This window comes from Pristis pectinata, chromosome 43, assembly GCF_009764475.1.
Source record: "Pristis pectinata isolate sPriPec2 chromosome 43, sPriPec2.1.pri, whole genome shotgun sequence".
In the NCBI taxonomy this organism is placed as follows: domain Eukaryota; kingdom Metazoa; phylum Chordata; class Chondrichthyes; order Rhinopristiformes; family Pristidae; genus Pristis; species Pristis pectinata.
The window spans coordinates 851,621-870,447 of record NC_067446.1 but is presented as its reverse complement, the minus strand read 5'-3'; the positions used below and the strand labels follow the sequence as shown (position 1 = coordinate 870,447).

The 18,827-nt window shown below is 50.1% G+C and overlaps 1 protein-coding gene across 1 annotated transcript in view; it reads right to left on the bottom strand.

The window, feature by feature from the left end:
- Positions 1–10,280, bottom strand: part of kdm5c (lysine (K)-specific demethylase 5C) — a 107,784-nt gene extending 97,504 nt beyond the window's left edge. The window contains exon 1 of the mRNA XM_052009027.1: positions 9,738–10,280. Within this exon, the coding sequence (XP_051864987.1) occupies positions 9,738–9,884 (147 nt within the window). The 5' untranslated portion in view covers positions 9,885–10,280. The remainder of the gene's footprint in view (positions 1–9,737) is intronic.
- Positions 10,281–18,827: the final 8,547 nt, after the last annotated feature.

The window sequence follows — 18,827 nt, the reverse complement described above, 5'->3', positions numbered from 1 at the left end:
GGTGGAAGCAGATACAACAGCAACATTTTAGACACAGGCACATGATCAAGCAGGAAATGGAGGGATATAGATCATGTGCAGACAGATGGGACCGTATAGACTGGCATCACATTCAGTTCTGGTCACCCCATTACAGGAAGGATGCGGAAGCTTTGGAGAGGGTGCAGAAGAGGTTCACCAGGATGCTGCCTGGATTAGAGGGCATGCGCTTATAAGGAGAGGTTGGACAAACTTGGGTTGTTTTCTCTGGAGTGGCAGAGGCTGAGGGGAGACCTGATAAGAGGTTTATAAGATTATGAGAAGCAGAGATACAGCTGGTATCTTTTCCCTCCCCAGAGTCAAAATGTCTAACACTAGAGGACATACATTTAAGGTGAGAGGGGCAAGTTCAAAGGAGATGTGTGGGGCAATTTTACATCTCCTTTGAACTTGCCCCTCTCACCTTAAATGTATGTTTAAACAGAGTTGTGGGTGCCGGGAATGAGTGGCCAGCGGTGGTGGTGGAGGCAGACATAAGAGGCATTTAAGTGGCTCTTAGATAGATAGGCACATGAATGTGCAGCAAATGGAGGAATATGGACATTGTGTAGGCAGAAGGGATTTATTTAGTTAGGCGTTTAATTACTAGTTTAAAATACACGGTGGGCCAAAGGGCCTGTAGCTGGCCAGTGCTGTTCTGCGCTGTAATGCAAGAATGGACCCATGCACCTCATTGCCTATGTAATGACACTGGCTGCCACATGGCAGGATTCAGTTCAACACAGGCAGGCACAGAGGCAACATGGTATTTGGGAAGCATCAGGGGAAACGTAATGCCATGCAGTCCTAAACCAGGGACGGTTCTTAGCAGTTGTCAGTTATCAAGGTTTCCAACTCCGGTAGAGGCCATTCAGTCCACTGTCCCTGTGCTGGTATGCATTCCCCCACACCCTAGTCTGGTCTCAGAGAGAGTTAAATCATCATCTCGGCTCTGTTCCTTCACTGAGTGGCTGCAGCACATGGAATTCTGGAAGGATTGCAAGCACCAGGAAAAGGGGCGAGGGAAAGGGATTGGTGGGAAAGAAAATACAATACAATAGGGAAAATCTCGATGGACCTCAACCGTTAACGGCATCCTTGACCTTGGACAATGCACTTTTGACAAGGCTTTGGGGAGGATGGTTAGGCCAGCACCAGATGCAACACCTATTGCAACACATTCCCACATTGAGTCTTCCTATACAGAGGGACGTCAGCATTCAATGAAATAGTTTACGTACATCCCACAAAGTTGAGGGAGGGGATTTACAAGGCATGGGCCCAGTCAGCAGTGGTGGCCAAGTCCATGGAAATCAGGGGAAGATCAGGAGGTTGGAAAACAACGAGCATGGAGATTGGAGAGATGCACAGCTGGAGAGAGAGAGGAAGATCAGAAGATCAGAGAGAGGAGAGGAGGGAGAGAGAGAGACCAGAGAGGAGAGGAGAGAGAGATCAGAGAGAGAGAGAAAGATCAGAGAGAGGAGACACAGAGGGAGAAGAAAGATCAGCATGAAGCCTAAGGGAGGTCAAAGGGTGGCTGAAGAGGCCTCCTATTGTGATTGAACTGAACAGTGCCACATCCTTGTGTGTTCAAGACATGATCAGTGCCAGGAGGTGGGGTGGGAATCTTAACTTCATGAAGCACAGTGTTGGTCTAACTGGGTATGGGGACAATTCACATCCGAGAGTTGTGCCTATTTGTGCTTAACACAGTTGGGCAACTGAAATCATTCAACTCCTCTGAACACCATGTTCCCAAGGATTAGGAGGAAATACCTGAGCGTGTTGCCTGGCTGAGCTAGGAACCGCCTCCATTTGTTTGCTTTTCTGGCATTCCCCACACTCAGAGTGCAAACCAACAATTGTAGTTTGTGCAGAAAGTCAAAACCATCATCACCTTTGTAGATGCTTATCCAAGCTTTGTTCCTGAAGAGCCACTCTCCTAATTTTTAAATAACAACAGACTCTGGGTCACTGACATGAAAAGTTGGTTCTGCTTCTCCCTTCACAGATGCTGCCTGACCTGCTGAGTGTTTCCTGTTTTTTTTATATATATATTTCCAGCATCAGCAGGGTTTTATTTGCTTTTCAATGCCTGTTAATCCTCAGATTTCACCCACCACTTCCTGGCCCAACAAATACCTCTTTCTACAATTTTTGAAGAGTTAGATTGGACTTGATTGAAAGGTACTGGAACCAGAGGGAGTCTCGACAGGGTGGATGTGGAGGGGGTGTTTCCTTTTGGGACAATCTCGAACTAAGGGTCCCCGTTTAAAAAATGTGGGCTCATCTATTCAACTCAAAGCAATTTTTTCTCTTTCACAGGGTTGTGAGTCGTCGGAACTCTGTTCTTCAAAGACCAGTGGAAGCAGAGTCTTTTAAAGCAGTGGTGGATGGATTCTTGATTAGCAAGGGGTGAGTGAGGTCATCACCGGATCAACTCCTCTGAATCCCTTACTCCCGAGCACTACAATCTTTGCACCATTCTGCTGTTTCACATTCATCACTGTATCACTGTACAAACATCATCAACAGCTTGTCCTAGTCCAACCACATAGACACCATGGCCAAGAAAGCTCACCAGCACCTCTACTTTCTCAGAAGGTTAAGGAAATTCAGAATGACCCCCGCTGACCCTCACCAATTTTTATAGATGCACCGTAGAAAGCATCCTATCTGGATGCATCACAGCTTGGTATGGCAACTGCTCTGCCCGGGACTGCACTCAGTCCATCACGGAAACCAGCCTCCCCTCCATGGACTCTTGCCTTCACTTCTCACTGCCTCGGTAAAGCAGCCAGCATAATCAAAGACCCCTGCCACCCTGGATATTCTCTCTTCTCCCCCCTCCCATCGGGCAGAAGACACAAAAGCTTGAAAACACACACCACCAGGCTCAAGGACAGCTTCTATCCCGCTGTTATAAGACTATTGAATGGATCTTTTGTATGATAAAGATGAATTCTTGTCCTCACAATCCACCTCGTTATGGCCTTGTACCTTATTGTCTGCCTGCACTGCTCTCTCTGTAACTGTAACACTATATTCTGCATTCTGTTATAGTTTTCCCTTGTACTAGCTCGACGTACTAATGTTGTGAAATGATCTGAATGGAGCATACAAAACAAAGTTTTTCACTGCATCTCAGTTCATGTGACAATAACAAATCAATTACCAACATACTGTTTACTGTGAGCTTCATATGTGGCAAGGAATTTCATTGCACCCTGGTGTATACGACAATAAACTAATCCGATCAGATACATTAGTAGCTGAGCAGCCTACTCCTGTTTGTATTTCATGTACATGAAAACTTGAGCCAGACATGTACACATTTCAGAACAGGATCCGCAGATCAAGTCTGAGGGATCTACGCAAGGGCCCAAGAGGATTCAAACCATTCTGGCTGAAGGGTACTGAGATCTGGCACCATTTGTGAGCTGTGATGATGATGAAGATATCTTTATTAGTCACATGTACATTGAAACACACAGTAAAATGCATCTTCCGCGTAGAGTGTTCTGGGGTGCAGCCCGCAAATGTTGCCACGCTTCCGGTGCCAACATAGCATGCCCACAACTTCCTAACCTGTACGTCTTTGGAATGTGGGAGGAAACTGGAGCACCCAGAGGAAACTCACGCAGAAACGGGGAGAACGTACAAACTGCTTACAGACAGCATCCAGAATTGAACCCGGGTCGCTGGCGCTGTAAAGTGATACGCTACCCGCCACACTACCGTGCCTACCCACAAGTCAAGTACTGTAGAACCAATGAGAGATGAGGGAGAAAACAAGCCAGGAAGCAAAATGCCCAGGATTTACCAGGCGCTACTGGAGGCCGCCAACTGGTGGAGATCACCAGCATCCTGGGTGGTCACTTACTTTGCCCACTTTCCACTCTTCCCCACCCCTTCCATGAGGCAAGGACTGTGATCAACCACACCACCAACAAGCAGAATGCTAAAACTGACCGTCATTTACAATGACACAAGACACCATTACAAAGCAGCCCCAAAATCCAAACTCACACCCCCACGATCAACATCAATTCACCCGGTTGGCCCATGTTCACACAAACCTTCTGCAAACAAAAATTGACCATAAGATATAGAAGCAGAACTAGGCTGTTTGGCCCATCGAGTTTGCTGCACCAATCATGGCTGATTTTTTTTCCCCCAATCCCATTCTCCCTATAACTCTTATCCCCTCACCAATCAAGAACCTATCAATCTCTGCCTTAAATACACCCAATGACTTGGCCTCCACAGCCCTCTGTGGCAACAAATTCCACAGGTTCACCGCCCTCTGGCTGAAGAAATTCCTCCTCTTCCCCGTTCTAAAGGGACATCCCTTTATTCTGAGGCCATGCCCGCGGATCCTGGACTCTCCTACTGATGGAAACATCCTCTCCATGTCCACTCTATCCAGGCCTTTCAGTGTCCAATAGGTTTCAATGAGATCCCCCCTCATCCTACTGAACTCCATCAAGTACAAACCCAGAGCCAAACGCTCCTCATATGTTAAGCCAAAATTAAGACCAAATAATGCAAACAAAAGATAACTTTTTCTCCAAAGTTAAACTCAAGAAGTCAGAGAGAGGGCAGACTTTTGCTTCCCCTCCCTTCCATTTACAAACCAACACATATCTAAACATAGAACAAGACTGTTCATTTCGGCTGCATTGGTGGGAGACATTTTTAAATGCACCCAAGACAAGGCAGAGTCACAGTATTTCCCAAATGCAAAGGCTAACCAGCTGCACCACTGCTGCAGAATCCACAACCCATGCAAAACAGTGCAAGTTGACAAAATTCACAAGAAAATGCAACTCAATCTTTGCCCGAAAGAGGAAGTGTCCTTATTGATGCTTTGACAGACAGCCATTCGCAGGTGGCCATGTTAATAGTTTTGAATTTCAATTATCGACATATTATACAGTCAAACACATAACACACAAGAATGCAATGCAAATCATCACCCTGATAATGCCACCAACAGAACAGAAATGTCGCAAGAGAGTTAATTTGAGGACCAGATCCAATCTTGTTTTGACACATTAACGCACAAAATCTTGAAAGGTACCCAAATGACCTATCAGTTCAATTGGAAAGGGGCCAATTTTTCCCTGGAAGGAAGACAAAGTTGACCCGTCAACACCTCGGGTTAAAGACGGGAAGAAAACCTGGGTGCAGGAAATGCATTGTTAGGGAAAATGCATAGGAAATGCAACACAGGGAAAAGAGAGACCGAAGAGCGACACACAGGAAATGCAACGCGGGGGGGGAGAGGAGCATCGCGCAGGAAATGCAACACGGGGGAGAGGGGCGCTGCGCAGGAAATGCAACGCGGGGGGAGGGGCGCCGCGCAGGATATGCAACGCGGGGGGAGGGGCGCCGCACAGGAAATGCAACGCGGGGAGGGGCGCCGCACAGGAAATGCAACGCGGGGGGGAGGGGCGCCGCACAGGAAATGCAACGCGGGGGGGAGGGGCGCCGCACAGGAAATGCAACGCGGGGGGAGGGGCGCCGCACAGGAAATGCAACGCGGGGGGGAGGGGCGCCGCACAGGAAATGCAACGCGGGGGGAGGGGCGCGCAGGAAATGCAACGCGGGGGAGGGGCGCGCAGGAAATGCAACGCGGGGAGGGGCGCTGCGCAGGAAATGCAACGCGGGGGAGAGGGGCGCTGCGCAGGAAATGCAACGCGGGGGAGAGGGGCACTGCGCAGGAAATGCAACGCGGGGAGAGGGGCGCTGCGCAGGAAATGCAACGCGGGGGAGAGGGGCGCTGCGCAGGAAATGCAACGCGGGGGAGAGGGGCGCTGCGCAGGAAATGCAACACGGGGGAGAGGGGGCGCTGCGCAGGAAATGCAACACGGGGGAGAGGGGCGCTGCGCAGGAAATGCAACGCGGGGGGGAGAGGGGCGCTGCGCAGTAAATGCAACGCGGGGGAGAGGGGCGCTGCGCAGTAAATGCAACGCGGGGGAGAGGGGCGCTGCGCAGTAAATGCAACGCGGGGGGGAGAGGGGGGCACCGCACAGGAAATGCAACGCGGGGGGGGAGGGGCACCGCACAGGAAATGCAACGCGGGGGGGTGAAGAGGGGCACCGCGCAGGAAATGCAACGTGGGGGGAGGAGCGTCGCGCAGGAAATGCAATGCGGGAAAGGGAAATAGACAATGGCAAGAGATGCAATGTGGGGATGCAAGAGATAATGTACAGGAAATGCAAATGGAGTAAGATACCAAACGTTCAGGAGATAAAATGGTTGGGGGTGGGGGAGAAGAGACGACATGCTAGTAACACAGTGGAGCAGACACAATGTACCAGAGGTGCAAATACGGAAAGAGAAGTACCAGCGCAATGTGCCAGAACTGTACTGGGGAGAGAATGAATGGCACAATGAGCAGGAAATGCCTTGGGCTGTGTTGGCATGTGGGGATATTTCTCAATTATACAGACCGGCACTGTCCAGGTAGGGAGGCACCATTCCCGTTCTCATTAGCAACATCATCCTTTGAATTCCTGTTATTCCCAACATCGGCATTGATCCCATGACCACCATCACCCATCTTAGCCCTCCTGCATTGTAACCACTGCTCCACTCAGTCTATTCCGCCTCACCGCAGACCCTCCGAGGCAGTCGTTCCCCCATCCACCTCCCCCACCAATTGTGCCCTCCTAGTTCTCCCTGCCCACTTCCCCCACCTCCCTCCTTCCCTCTCTCACTGGGGGAATAAATTTCGTAGGTGGCCCACCATCTATTTTCTCACCCACGGGAGCAGGTGTGATGGTTCACGACCTGCACACCCTGTCTCATTACTTCCCTGGGTAGCAAAGGGAACCTGATTTTCCAGATCCCACACTGCATGAGAATGCCCCCACTTCTCTATCACCCAAGTTCAATGTTCCCCAAAATTAGCCCCTCATTCCTGTGTGTCCCAGCATCAGCCTGTAGACCTCTGATATTAGTCCCTCTCTATCCCAACATACCCGCCTAACCAGCTTGAGCCCTGACATTATATCCTCTAGTCCTCCTACTACCCCAATATTAACCCCTCTCTACCCCAGTAACCTCATAACATCCCCTAATATGAACCACATTCTCTCTCCGATATTAGTCCCTCTACTGCCTGGGCATATCGTGTCCTCACACCCTCTCTGGTCCTCATATAACCCCCTCTCCACCCCATACGCCAACCAACGTTACCACCCCTGAACAGTATCTGTACCACACCCAGTAGTATCACCACTCTGTCATTGAACTGGTGTCAACCCTCTGTCTCCCAGTAAATACCCCACACTCAACGTTGGTGTACACTCCAGTCTCAAACCCTACCTCAGGGTTTATCCCCTTATCCGTCTCTTTCACCCTTCGTTCCTCCCAAACATCATAAGCCATTTCCCTCTCTATCCCATGGTTTACCCTTTCCTAATCCAGTACAACCCCCCCCCACCCCCATTCAGCAGGGGAAGGGGGGGATTGGATTTTCAGATCTTACAACGATCAGCACAGGCTGGATCCTGTTGCAACTTCCCACCCTCTCCATCCGCAAACTTCACTCCCTCTTCTCTCCCAAACACTCCTTGGCACCAGCTCGTCTCTATCCCAACATCTTTTCACTGCTCCAACCCCTAGCAGAATCTCAGCAGGACAATACAGATACAGACACCTCTGTGCTACGATACTAGCTGGGCCTTTAGCATTATAGCACCCCCCCCCCCCCCCCCATCTCTCCACACTATTCTGACACAAGAACAGAAGAATCATGGCTGATCTGCCTCATCCACTATTCTGTGCCAGATCCCCATTGCCCTCTATTCCTTGATCATTCAAAAAACTATCTACGTCCTCAATGATCCAGCCACAACAACTCTCCAGGGTAGAGAATTCCAGAGGTTCACCACCGACTGCGAGAAATTCCTACGCACCTTGGTTTTAAATGACTGCCCCCTAATCTTGTAACCATATCCCCTACTTCCACCCACTGGCAGAAACATTTTGACATCTAACCCAATAAAACCTCTCACTCAGCATGGACTCCGTACAAACAGGTTTCACTCCCTCATTATCTCTGAGCATTATATCCCAGCACCACCACTTCTCTCCCCTAGTACTCCTGTTATCACTCCCTCTCTCCATAGTATGCCCCCCCACCCATCCTTGAACACACCTTGTACCACCTTCTGAACTCCAGAACCTATGGCCACCACGGCTCAGTCCTTGCATGTACACACCCTCTCAATGTGCCTGCATGCCCTTGTACAACCTCGCTCTCTCGCACCAGCAGAGGTCTGATTTTTGCAGAGACAGCTGGAGCCTAGCAATGGAAATGCCCACGTCACTATCCCAGTACATAATGCCAGCATCATCTCCTCTATTTCTACATCAAAGCACCTCGCATCATGGCATCACACCCTTCCTATCCTGCGTTCCCTGCATTTTCAACTCATCCCTATCCCGAAATCCTCCCGGTACCAACCCTTTCTATTCCAGCATACACCTCAACCCCAACACCTGTGAGATCCCATCACATAGAGATCCCCACCCTTCAAATCACATGTATACCAATGGTATTAACCCCGCTCTATCCCTGAACATTTAAGCCATCTATCCATACCAACCAACTCCTCCCAACGCAGGTTTAAAGATATTGCCGCTGGCCAATGTAGCACCCCACCCTCTGTACCCCAACAGTTACATCCAGTACTACAGCCTTTCTATCCCTAAACTATACAACACGTTCCATCTTCCCTTTCTTTTCCTCTCTCTTGTGCCGGTGGGCTGCCCCTGCTTCGGAAACCTGCCAGATCCTGCCAACACAGTTGCCACCTCCAGCTGGATCGTTGTGATCCCACCCTCTCTCTCTGTGTATATTCGCAATAACCACCGCTCCCAACTATCCTTACGCAGTCTCCCTGGCTCACTATTCCCCTGCTCACCGGGGGCAGCCAGATCTTTGGGATGCTGTGGCACTCAGCCACTGACCATCTCTACCCTAGTCCATATTTCCCGTACCACACACCTTCTCTACCCCAGTACCACCCCTTCGCTGTCCCAGTACCACCCCCTCTCCGTCCCAGTACACAGCCCCAGTACCACCCCCTCTCTATCCCACTACCACCCTTCTCTGCCCTGGTAACCAGCCCTGGTACCACCCCCTCTCCATCCGAGCACCCAGCCCCAGAACCACCCCCTCTCTGTCCCCACCCCTGTACCAACCCCCTCCATCCCGGTAGCCATCCTGGGTACCATCCGCTCTCCGTCCAAGTACCCAGCCCCGGGACCACCCCCTCTCCGTCCCGTTACCCGCCCCCGGTACCACCCCCTCTCTGTCCCGCTACCCGCCCCGGGTACCAACCCCTCTCCGTCCCGTTACCCACCCCTCTTCGTCCCGGTACTCACCCGCGGTACCAACCCCTCTCCATCCCGGTACCTGCCCTGGTACCACCCCCTCTCCATCCTGGTACCTGCCCTGGTACCACCCCCCTCTCTGCCCCGGTACCCATCCCCAGTACCACCCCCTCTCTGACCCAGTACCCACCCCCTCTCTGACCCGGTACCCACCCCCGGTACCACCCCCTCTCTGACCCGGTACCCATCCCCGGTACCACCCCCTCTCTGTCCCGGTACCACCCCCCCCCTGACCCGGTACCACCCCCCCCTCTGACCCGGTACCCACCTGCCCCCCAGCTCCCGAGCACCCCCCAACCCTCTCTCACCAGGGGCGGCCGGATCTTGCAGATGCCGCTGCGCTCGGCCACCGGCCGGATCTTGGCGATGTAGCCGAGCGGGTCGCCGAACTCCTCCCAGCTCGGCTCGAACACCGGGCACTCGGGCGGCGCCACGAACTCCTCGAACTCCGACATCTGGCGACCCCGTGGGCGGGGGAGGGGGGAGAGGAGGGGGGGGCGCTGACGTCACGGGCGCGGGCACGTGGGGGGCGCGCGCGAGGAGGGGGGGGTCACTCCGGGGTCACCAACCGCCACTCCGGCCGCACCATCCGTCGTCCGCTTCGCTCGGTAAGGCGGGGTCCCCTCCCCTCCCGGTTCGGTCGGGTGTCAGTCGGCGGGCGGGTCTGCCTCCCGCGGTGCGAGGGGTTCCCGGGGTGAGGGGAACGGTTGGGAGGAGGAGGGTGGTGGTGGTTTAAAATCGACCGCCGCTCCCTGACTTGCCGCCGCCGCCGCCGCCGGACTCGGGGCTTCGCTCGGCCGATGGCGGCCGCTCCGCGTCTGCTCACTCACGCTATTCCTCCGCCCCGGTCGGTCGGCCGCCCGGCCGGCCGGGCACGCAGGCTTGCGTCAGCCGCCTCCGCCGCCGACAAAGAGTTCCTCCGCCCCCCCCCCCTCCCCTCCACTGCTGAGGGAGGGGCTGAGCGTTGCATTTTGCATAAACACACAGAAAGTTGCCTATATTGTGTTAACAGTTCAATTTTAAGCTCTTGTGAATTGCATTTATTTTATATATGACCTATATATTTAGCCTGTGTATATAAATATCTTTGTCTGTAGTTAAATTTGGGGCATCATTATTTCGTTTTGTTCAACATAGGCATGCAATGCATATTATTTATGTAACATGTCATGGAGTTATACAGCGCAGAGACAGGCCCTTCAGCCCAACTCGTCCATGCCAACCAAGATATCTTCCTGAGCCAGTCCCATTTGCCCGCGTTTGGCCCTTATCCCTCTAAACCTTTCCCATCCATGTCCCTGTCCAAGTGCCTTTCAAATGTTGTTACTGTACCCAACCTCTACCACTTCCTCTGGCCACTTGTTCCATACACCCACCACCCTCTGTGTGGGGGAAGGTTGCCTCTCAAGTCCCTTTTAAGTCTTTCCCCTCTGACCTTAAACCGATTCCCTCTAGTTAAATTTTTAAAATTTTAACTTGTTTTTAAATTTTATTCACAGCGTGGTAACAGGCCCAATGAGTCTGCGCCGCCCATTTTAAACCCAAATTAACCTACCCGTACGTCTTTGCAATGTGGGGCGAAACCGGAGCACCCAGAGGAAACCCACGCAGACAGGGGAGAATATACAAACTCCTTACAGACAGCGACGGGAATTGAACCCCGATCGCTGGTGCTTTAATAGCGTCGTGCTAACCGCTACGCTACCATGCTGGTTTATTATTATTCACGTGTACCAAGACGTGGTGAAAAACTTTGTTCTGCATGCCATCCATACAGATCATTTCATCACATGTGCATTGAGGTCGTACAAGGGAAAACAATAACAGAATGCAGAATAAAGTGTAACAGTTACAGAGAAAGTGCACTGCAGGTAGACAATAAGGTGTAAGGCCATAATGAGATCGATTGTGAGGTCAAGAGCCCATCTTATTGTACTAGGGGATAGAAGCTGTCCTTGAGCCTGGTGGTACGCTATGTGCTTTCAGGCTTCTGCCCGATGGGAGGGGGGAGAAGAGAGAATGTCTGGGTTGGGAGGGGTCTTTGATTATGTTGACTGCTTCACCGAGGCAGCAAGGTGTAGACAGAGTCCATGGAGGGGAGCACATTGATGTGCTGAGCTGCAAAGTGTCACAGTGATTAGGATTGTGTAATAGGGTGGTGGAGGCAAATTCGTTGGGGTCTTTTAAGAGGGGCTTGGATGGGCACATGAAAGAGAGGAAAATAGAGGGATATGGGCATTCTGTAGGTAGGAGGGATTAGCCATGTTGGCACAACGTTGTGGGCCAAAGGGTCTGTTCTGTGCTGTACTGTTCTATGTTCTATGTATGTGTGAATGTGTGTTATATGCATTTATAGTTAGGATTGAGGGTGGACAACACAGTGGTGTAGTTAGTGGAGCTGCTACCTCCCAGCTCCAGGGACCCAGGTTCAACCCTGATCTCTGCTGCTGTCTTTGTGGAGTCTGCATGTTCTCCCTGTGACCACGTGGGTTTTCCCGAGTGCTCCGGTTTGCTTCCACGTCCCAGAGACATGCAGGCTGGTAGGTTAATTGGCCATTGTAAATTGCCGATGGTGTATAGGTAAGAGTTAGTATCCAGGCAGAGTTGATGGGAATAAGTGGAATCAGTGTAAGTGGGTGCTTGGTGGTTGAGACAGACAGCCTGTTTCTGTGCTGTATAACTCTAATATTTCTCACAGTTAGCATGATAATGTTTGTGTTCATTTGTAGTTAAAATTGAGGGTGGCCTAATGCATTTTTTCTTATATATTGTGTAAGTGATTATAGAAAGTCTGTGTACTTAATGCATCTGTATATTGTTAAAGGTGGAGCTGAGGTCAGTACGTTGCATTTATTCTATTGGATATTGCATGAATGACACATTAATATGTGTGTACATTGCTCAGGGTGGAGTGATGTTGTCTCAGAAACATAGAAGCCATTCAGCCCATCAGGTCCATGCCAGCTCCCAGCAGAGCAATCCCGTCAGTCCCATTTCCCCTGGCCTCCCCCTTCTCTGTTGCCCTGAGCTCGCTCTCCCTCACATGCCCAGTGACTTCTTTCTGATTCACTGTGAGGTAATGTACAGCAGCCAATTAGCCAGCCGAACTTCAGGATGTGGGAGGAAACTGGAGTGCATGGTGGAAACCCACACAGTCATGGAGAACAGGGCCAATGCATGGTGTTTATCCGTGTGCATCCATGTCCTGGGGGTCAACGTAGGTCTTAGTTACTGAATAAATGATATGTTTAAAACGTTAATTTGTTTACACAGCTAAGTGCTTTAGTTTCTATCTCCTTGTCGATTCAATGAATAATGTACTCATACTCATATGTGTGACTGTGAGTGTCTAAGGTCACTGCATCATCATCGTAAGAACTCAAAAATAGGATTAGATCCTTTGGCTCCTCTCGCCTGCTCTACCATTCGATAAGATTGTGACTGGTCTTTTACCTCTGCATCATTTTCCTGCACCAAGCCCCTGTCCCCTGATTCCCTTCCTATTAAAAAAAAATTCTCCATAGGACTTTATTCCTTGGAGCGTAGAAGAATGAGGGGAGATTTGATAGAGGTTTACAGAATTCTGAGGGGTACAGACAAGAGTAAATGCGAGTAGGCTCTTTCCACCTAGATTAGGAGAGATAAGTACGAGAGGACATGGCTTTAGGGTGAAAGGGGAAAGGTTTAGGGGGAACATTAGGGGGAACTTCTTCATGCAGAGAATGGTGGGAGCGTGGAACGGGCTGCCATCTGACTTGGTAAATGCGGGCTCACTCTTGAGTTTTAAGAATAAATTGGATAGATACATGGACGGGAGAGGTCTGGAGGGTTATGGACCGGGTGCAGGTAAATGGGACCAGCGGAATAAAGTTTTGGCACAGACTAGAAGGGCTGACTGGCCTGTTTTCTGTGCTGTAGTGTTCTATGGTTCTAACTTTGTCCTGAATGTTGAGAAGTAAAGACTGCAGCTGCTGGAAAACTGAAGGAAAATCTGATAACACTGGAATCACTCAGGCAGCACCAGTGGAGAGAGAAACACGGTTAACATTAACTCTCCCTCCATGGATGTTGTCTGACCTGCTGAGGAATCTCAGTATTTTCTGTTCTTTCTTCTCTCAGTGACTGAGCCTCTTGGGTAGAAAATACCAAAGATTTACCATCCTCTGGACGAAGAGGTTTCCTCTTGCCTTTGTCCTGAATGGCCAACTCTTTAATTTGAGACTCTGACCCCAGCCAGGGCAAACAACATCCCTGAATCTACCCTGTCAGGCTCCGTAAGGATTTTGTACATGAGACCACCACTCGCTCCTCTGAACTCAAGCAAGCACGCACGCTTAACTTGTTATCATCCCCCATCCCAGGAATCAAACTGCATTCCCTCGATCACATATATCCTTCCTCGGGCAGGGCGACGGGAGCTACACGCAGTATTCCACTTGGGCCCTCTCTAATTTCAATAACTCTTGTCATCACTCTTGTACTCAAATCCTTTTGCAATAAAGTACAACATATCAATTGCCTTCCTAACTGTTTGCCATAGTTGCATGTTAACTTTCAGTGCTTTCTCTACAAGGATACCCCTGTGAACACCAAAATAGGAGAGCACAGGGGTATTAACGGTAAGACCCTTGGCGGTGTGGAGGATCAGAGGGATCTTGGGGTCCGAGTCCACAGGACGCTCAAAGCAGCTGCGCAGGTTGACTCTGTGGTTAAGAAGGCATATGGTGTGTTGTCCTTCATCAATTGTGGAATTGAATTTAGGAGCCGAGAGGTAATGTTGCAGCTGCATAGGTCCCTGGTCAGACCCCACTTGGAGTACTGCGCTCAATTCTGGTTGCCTCACTACAGGAAGGATGTGGAAGCCGTAGAAAGGGTGCAGAGGAGATTTACAAGGATGCTGCCTGGAGTGCGAAGCATGCCTTATGAAAGCAGGTTGAGGGAATTCAGCCTTTTCTCCTTGGAGCAACGGAGGATGAGGGGGGACCTGATAGAGGTGTATAAGATGATGAGAGGCATTGATCGTGTGGATAGTCAGAGGCTTTTTCCCAGGGCTGAAATAGTTGCCGCAAGAGGACACAGGTTTAAGGTGCTGGGGATAGGTACAGAGGAGATGTCAGGGGTAAGTTTTTTACTCAGAGAGTGGTGAGTGCGTGGAACGGGCTGCCGGCAACGGTGGTGGAGATGGATACAATAGGGTCTTTGAGGAGACTTTTGGATGGGTACATGGAGCTTAGAAAAATAGAGGGCTATGGGTAAGCCTAGTAATTTCTAAGGTAGGGACATGTTCGGCACAGCTTTGTGGGCCGAAGGGCCTGAATTGTGCTGTAGCTTTTCTATGTTCTACAGTACAGGAACAGGCCCTTCGGCCCATAATGTCTGCATGGAACACAATTCCAAATTAAACCAATTCTCTTCTGCCTGTTCGTGATCCATCTCTGTCCATTCCCTGTGTATTTATGTGTCCATCTAACAGCTTCTTAAATGCCACTGTCGTATCTGCTTCCACCACTCCACCCCCACTGCCGTCCCCGGCCGCCTGTTCCAGGCACCCGCCACTCTTTGTGTATATAAAAAAAACTTCCAACTTCCTCCCTTCACCATAAATGCATGTCCTCTAGTATTTGGGAGAAAAATTCTAACCATCTACCCTATCAATGTCTCCCATAATTTAGAGGTCTCCCTTCAGCCTCTGGCGCTCCAGAGAAAACAACCCAAGTTTGTCCAAGCTCTCCTTGTAGCTGATACCCTCTAATCCAGGCAGCACCGTCTCCAAAGCCTTCACATCCTTCCTGTAATTGGGCGATTAGAACACTTTCCGATCTCCTTCCATTTTAAAACATACTCTGCTTTTCTAATTTTTTAACCAAAGGGATACCTTCACAATTTTCCACATTATATTCTGTCTACCATATCCTCAGCCTGTCATTTAACCTGTGAACATCCCCATGGAATACCTCTGAAACTTCCTTGGAATCCACACTGCCACCCTGCTTCAGAGCAGCTGCAAACCTGGGTCAATCACTCTTAGCCCCTCACCCTACCTAGTGACATAGACTGAACACCTGAGGCCTCGGCATCAATTCCTGTGGCAGCTCACTGGTCACATCCTGCCATCTGTAAACCAATCCTCATGCCATGCATTAGTCCTAAGACCCTGTGCTCTAATTTTGTTTAATAATCTTTTATGTAACATCTCACTGAAGGCTTTTGGAAAGTCCACAACCACCGATCCTCCTTCATCTATTCCACAGATTATACCCTAAAGACAGTCCAACAGATTTCCTTTTTAAAATTCGATGTTGACTCTGGCCAATCCTATTATTATTTTTCTAAGTGTGCTGTTCCCATTTCCTTAACAACAGATTCTAACTTTTTACCTTACGCAGATGTCAGGCCTATTGGTCTGTGGTTCCTCATCTTTTCTATTGATCCTTTCTTAAATAGTGGCTGACTGCCTCCCAGGTGCCAGGGTCCACAGCATTCTTGTGCAGGAGGGAAAGCAGCCAGAAGTCGTGGTACATGTTGGTACCAATGACATAGGTAGAAAGAAGGATGAGGTCCTGAAAAGTGAGTTTAGGGAGCTAGGCAGAAGGATGAAGAACAGGACCTCAAGGGTAGCAATCTCAGGATTGCTGCCAGTGCCACGTGATAGTGAAGGTAAGAATAGGAGGAGATGGCAGATGAATGCGTGGCTGAGGAATTGGTGCGGGGGACAAGGTTTTTGATTTTTGGATCATTGGGATGTCTTCTGGGGAAGGTGGGACCTGTACAACTGAACTCAAGGGGGACCAATATCCTTGCAAGCAGGTTTGCTAGTGTGGTTCTGGTACCTCTGCTTTTTGTGATTTTTATTAATGACTTGGTGAAGGGGTGGAAGGGTGGGTTGGCAAGTTTGCAGACGACACAAAGGTTGGTGGTGTTGTGGATAGTGTGGAGGATTGTCAAAGATTGCAGAGGGATATTGATAGGATGCAGAGCTGGGCTGACAAGTGGCAGATGGAGTTCAATCCAGAGAAGTGTGAAGTGGTACACTTTGGAAGAACAAACTCTAAGGCAGAATACTAAGTTAATGGCAGGATTCTTGGTAGTGTGGAGGAGCAGAGGGATCTGGGGGTTCATTACCACAGATCACTGAAGGTTGCCTCACAGGTGGATAGAGTAGTTAAGAAAGTTTATGAGGTGTTAGCTTTCATAAGTCGAGGGGTCGAGTTTAAGAGCCGTGAGGTAATGATGTAGCTCCATAAAACTCTGGTCAGACCACACAGAGTACTGTGCCCAGTTCTGGTCGCCTCATTATAGGAAGGATGTGGAAGCGTTGGAAAGGGTGCAGAGGAGATTTACCAGGATGCTGCCTGGTTTAGAGAGTGTGCATTATGAGGAGAGACTAAGGGAGCTCGGGCTTTACTCTTTGGAGAGCAGGAGGACGAGAGGAGACATGATAGAGGTGTACAAAATATCAAGAGGAATGGATAGAGTGGACAGCCAGCGCTTCTTTCCCAGGGCACCAATGCTCCATACAAGAGGGCATGGCTTTAAAGTAATGGGTGGGAAGTTCAAGGGAGATATCAGAGGGAGGTTTTTTACCCAGAGAGTGGTTGGGGCGTGGAATGCGCTGCCTGGGGCGGTGGTGGAGGCAGGTACATTGGTCAAATTCAAGAGATTGCTAGATAAGCATATGGAGGAATTTAAAATAGAGAGATATTTTAGGGGTTAGATAGTCTTAGGCGAGGTTTAAAGGTCGGCACAACATTGTGGGGCAAAGGGCCTGTTTCGTGCTGTACTGTTCCATGTAACTGTTACTTCCCTCCAATCTGTTGGGAACTGTTCTGGAATGTATGGAGTGTTTGGAGGGGGCGAGTGCACACACTATCCCTATGGCCACCTCCTTTCTGTATGTGCACAACACACCATATTTATCCCCATGTGTGTATCCGCTGTGCGTTTTACATATCCCCTCGTGCATGTATGTGTATAGGTCTGTGTATCATACACACAGATAAATGTGTTTGCACACGTGTGCTTAGGATTGTATGCCATATTTATCCATGTGTACTGTGTTTGTGTGTGCGTGTGTGGATTGGTCTCCATGTGTGTTTAGGTTAGTGTATCACATTCACGTGTGTGTGTGTTTCCATGTGTGTATAGGTTGGTGTATCACAGTTATGGGTGTGTGGGGGTAGGTTGTGGTGGGAGGGGTTTAATATATCACTTTATTCCCCAATGGGAATCTCTGGCGAGGCCAACATTTTATTGCCCATCCACAATTGCCCTCTGATGAGGTCTGGAGCTGAGTGGTCCTGGTGAACTGAGCATGGGCAAGCAGGTCATGGGTTGGGAATCTGTTTGACAGAACTGTGAACGGCACCCTCCATTGCTTTGATCACTGAGAGTAGACTGATAGGGCAGTGATCGGCTGGACTGGATTTGTGAGTCCTGCTTTTTGTGAGTAGGGCATACCTGGGCAAGGTATCATTGGATAGATATCGGTGTGGTAACCATCTGGGAACAGCTCGACCAGAAGCCCATCTCGTTCTGGAGCACAGGTCTTCAGTACCTCAGCCAGGATGTTGTCTCGTCCCACAGCCTTTGCTGTCTCCAGTGCCGGTAGAGTGAATCGGGTTGGCCAAAGACTGGCTTCTTTCACTGGTGGGGATCTCAGGAGAAGCTGATTCGGCATTTCTAGCTTCTGCACACCCACAGTCGCTGAGGATGGGGATGCTCTTGGAGTTTCCTCGGTTCTGTTACCTGTTTAATTGTCCAGCACCGTGCACGACGACTTCCTGTTAGGCAGTCCCTTGGGATCGGGGATGCCTCGCTTTGTGGGTTCTGAGGTGACTGATGAGGCCAATGTGGAACTCACAGTCTTCCACGGATGGGGCAGCTAGTGGCTGACAGAGCAGGTGGGTGGGTAGTTTGTGAAGTGGTGCACTCCTGCTTATGCAGGGCGTCTTGAGTGCTCCCAATGCACACACTCGAGGTTCCCAAGACCATTCTCCCCCCCACTTTTGAGGGTATTGGGTTAGAGATCCCCAGAGAGTCGGTGGGGATGATGCATTTATTCAACGAGCCATTCAGCTCACTTTTAGATCATTTCCTCTGTCTGCCTGGTAACCTCTTCCCATGTCAGAGCTCGGAGTACAGTGCCTGTTCCAAGAGTCTGGTGCTGGGCACGCGATGGATGTGGCCTGCCCTACAGAGCTGACTAGGTGTAACTAGGATAAAATGGACTAGGGATTTCAGCAGGGCAGGCAGAATCTGTGGAAAGAGAAGCAGTCAGCACTTCAGGATGAAGACGCTCCATCCAAACCAGTGCTGGAGATGTCGGCCCGCGAGAGGACGCGGATGTTGGTTCCAGTGAACTTGAAGGATTGTGCAGAGGCAGCCTTGGTGGTGTCTTT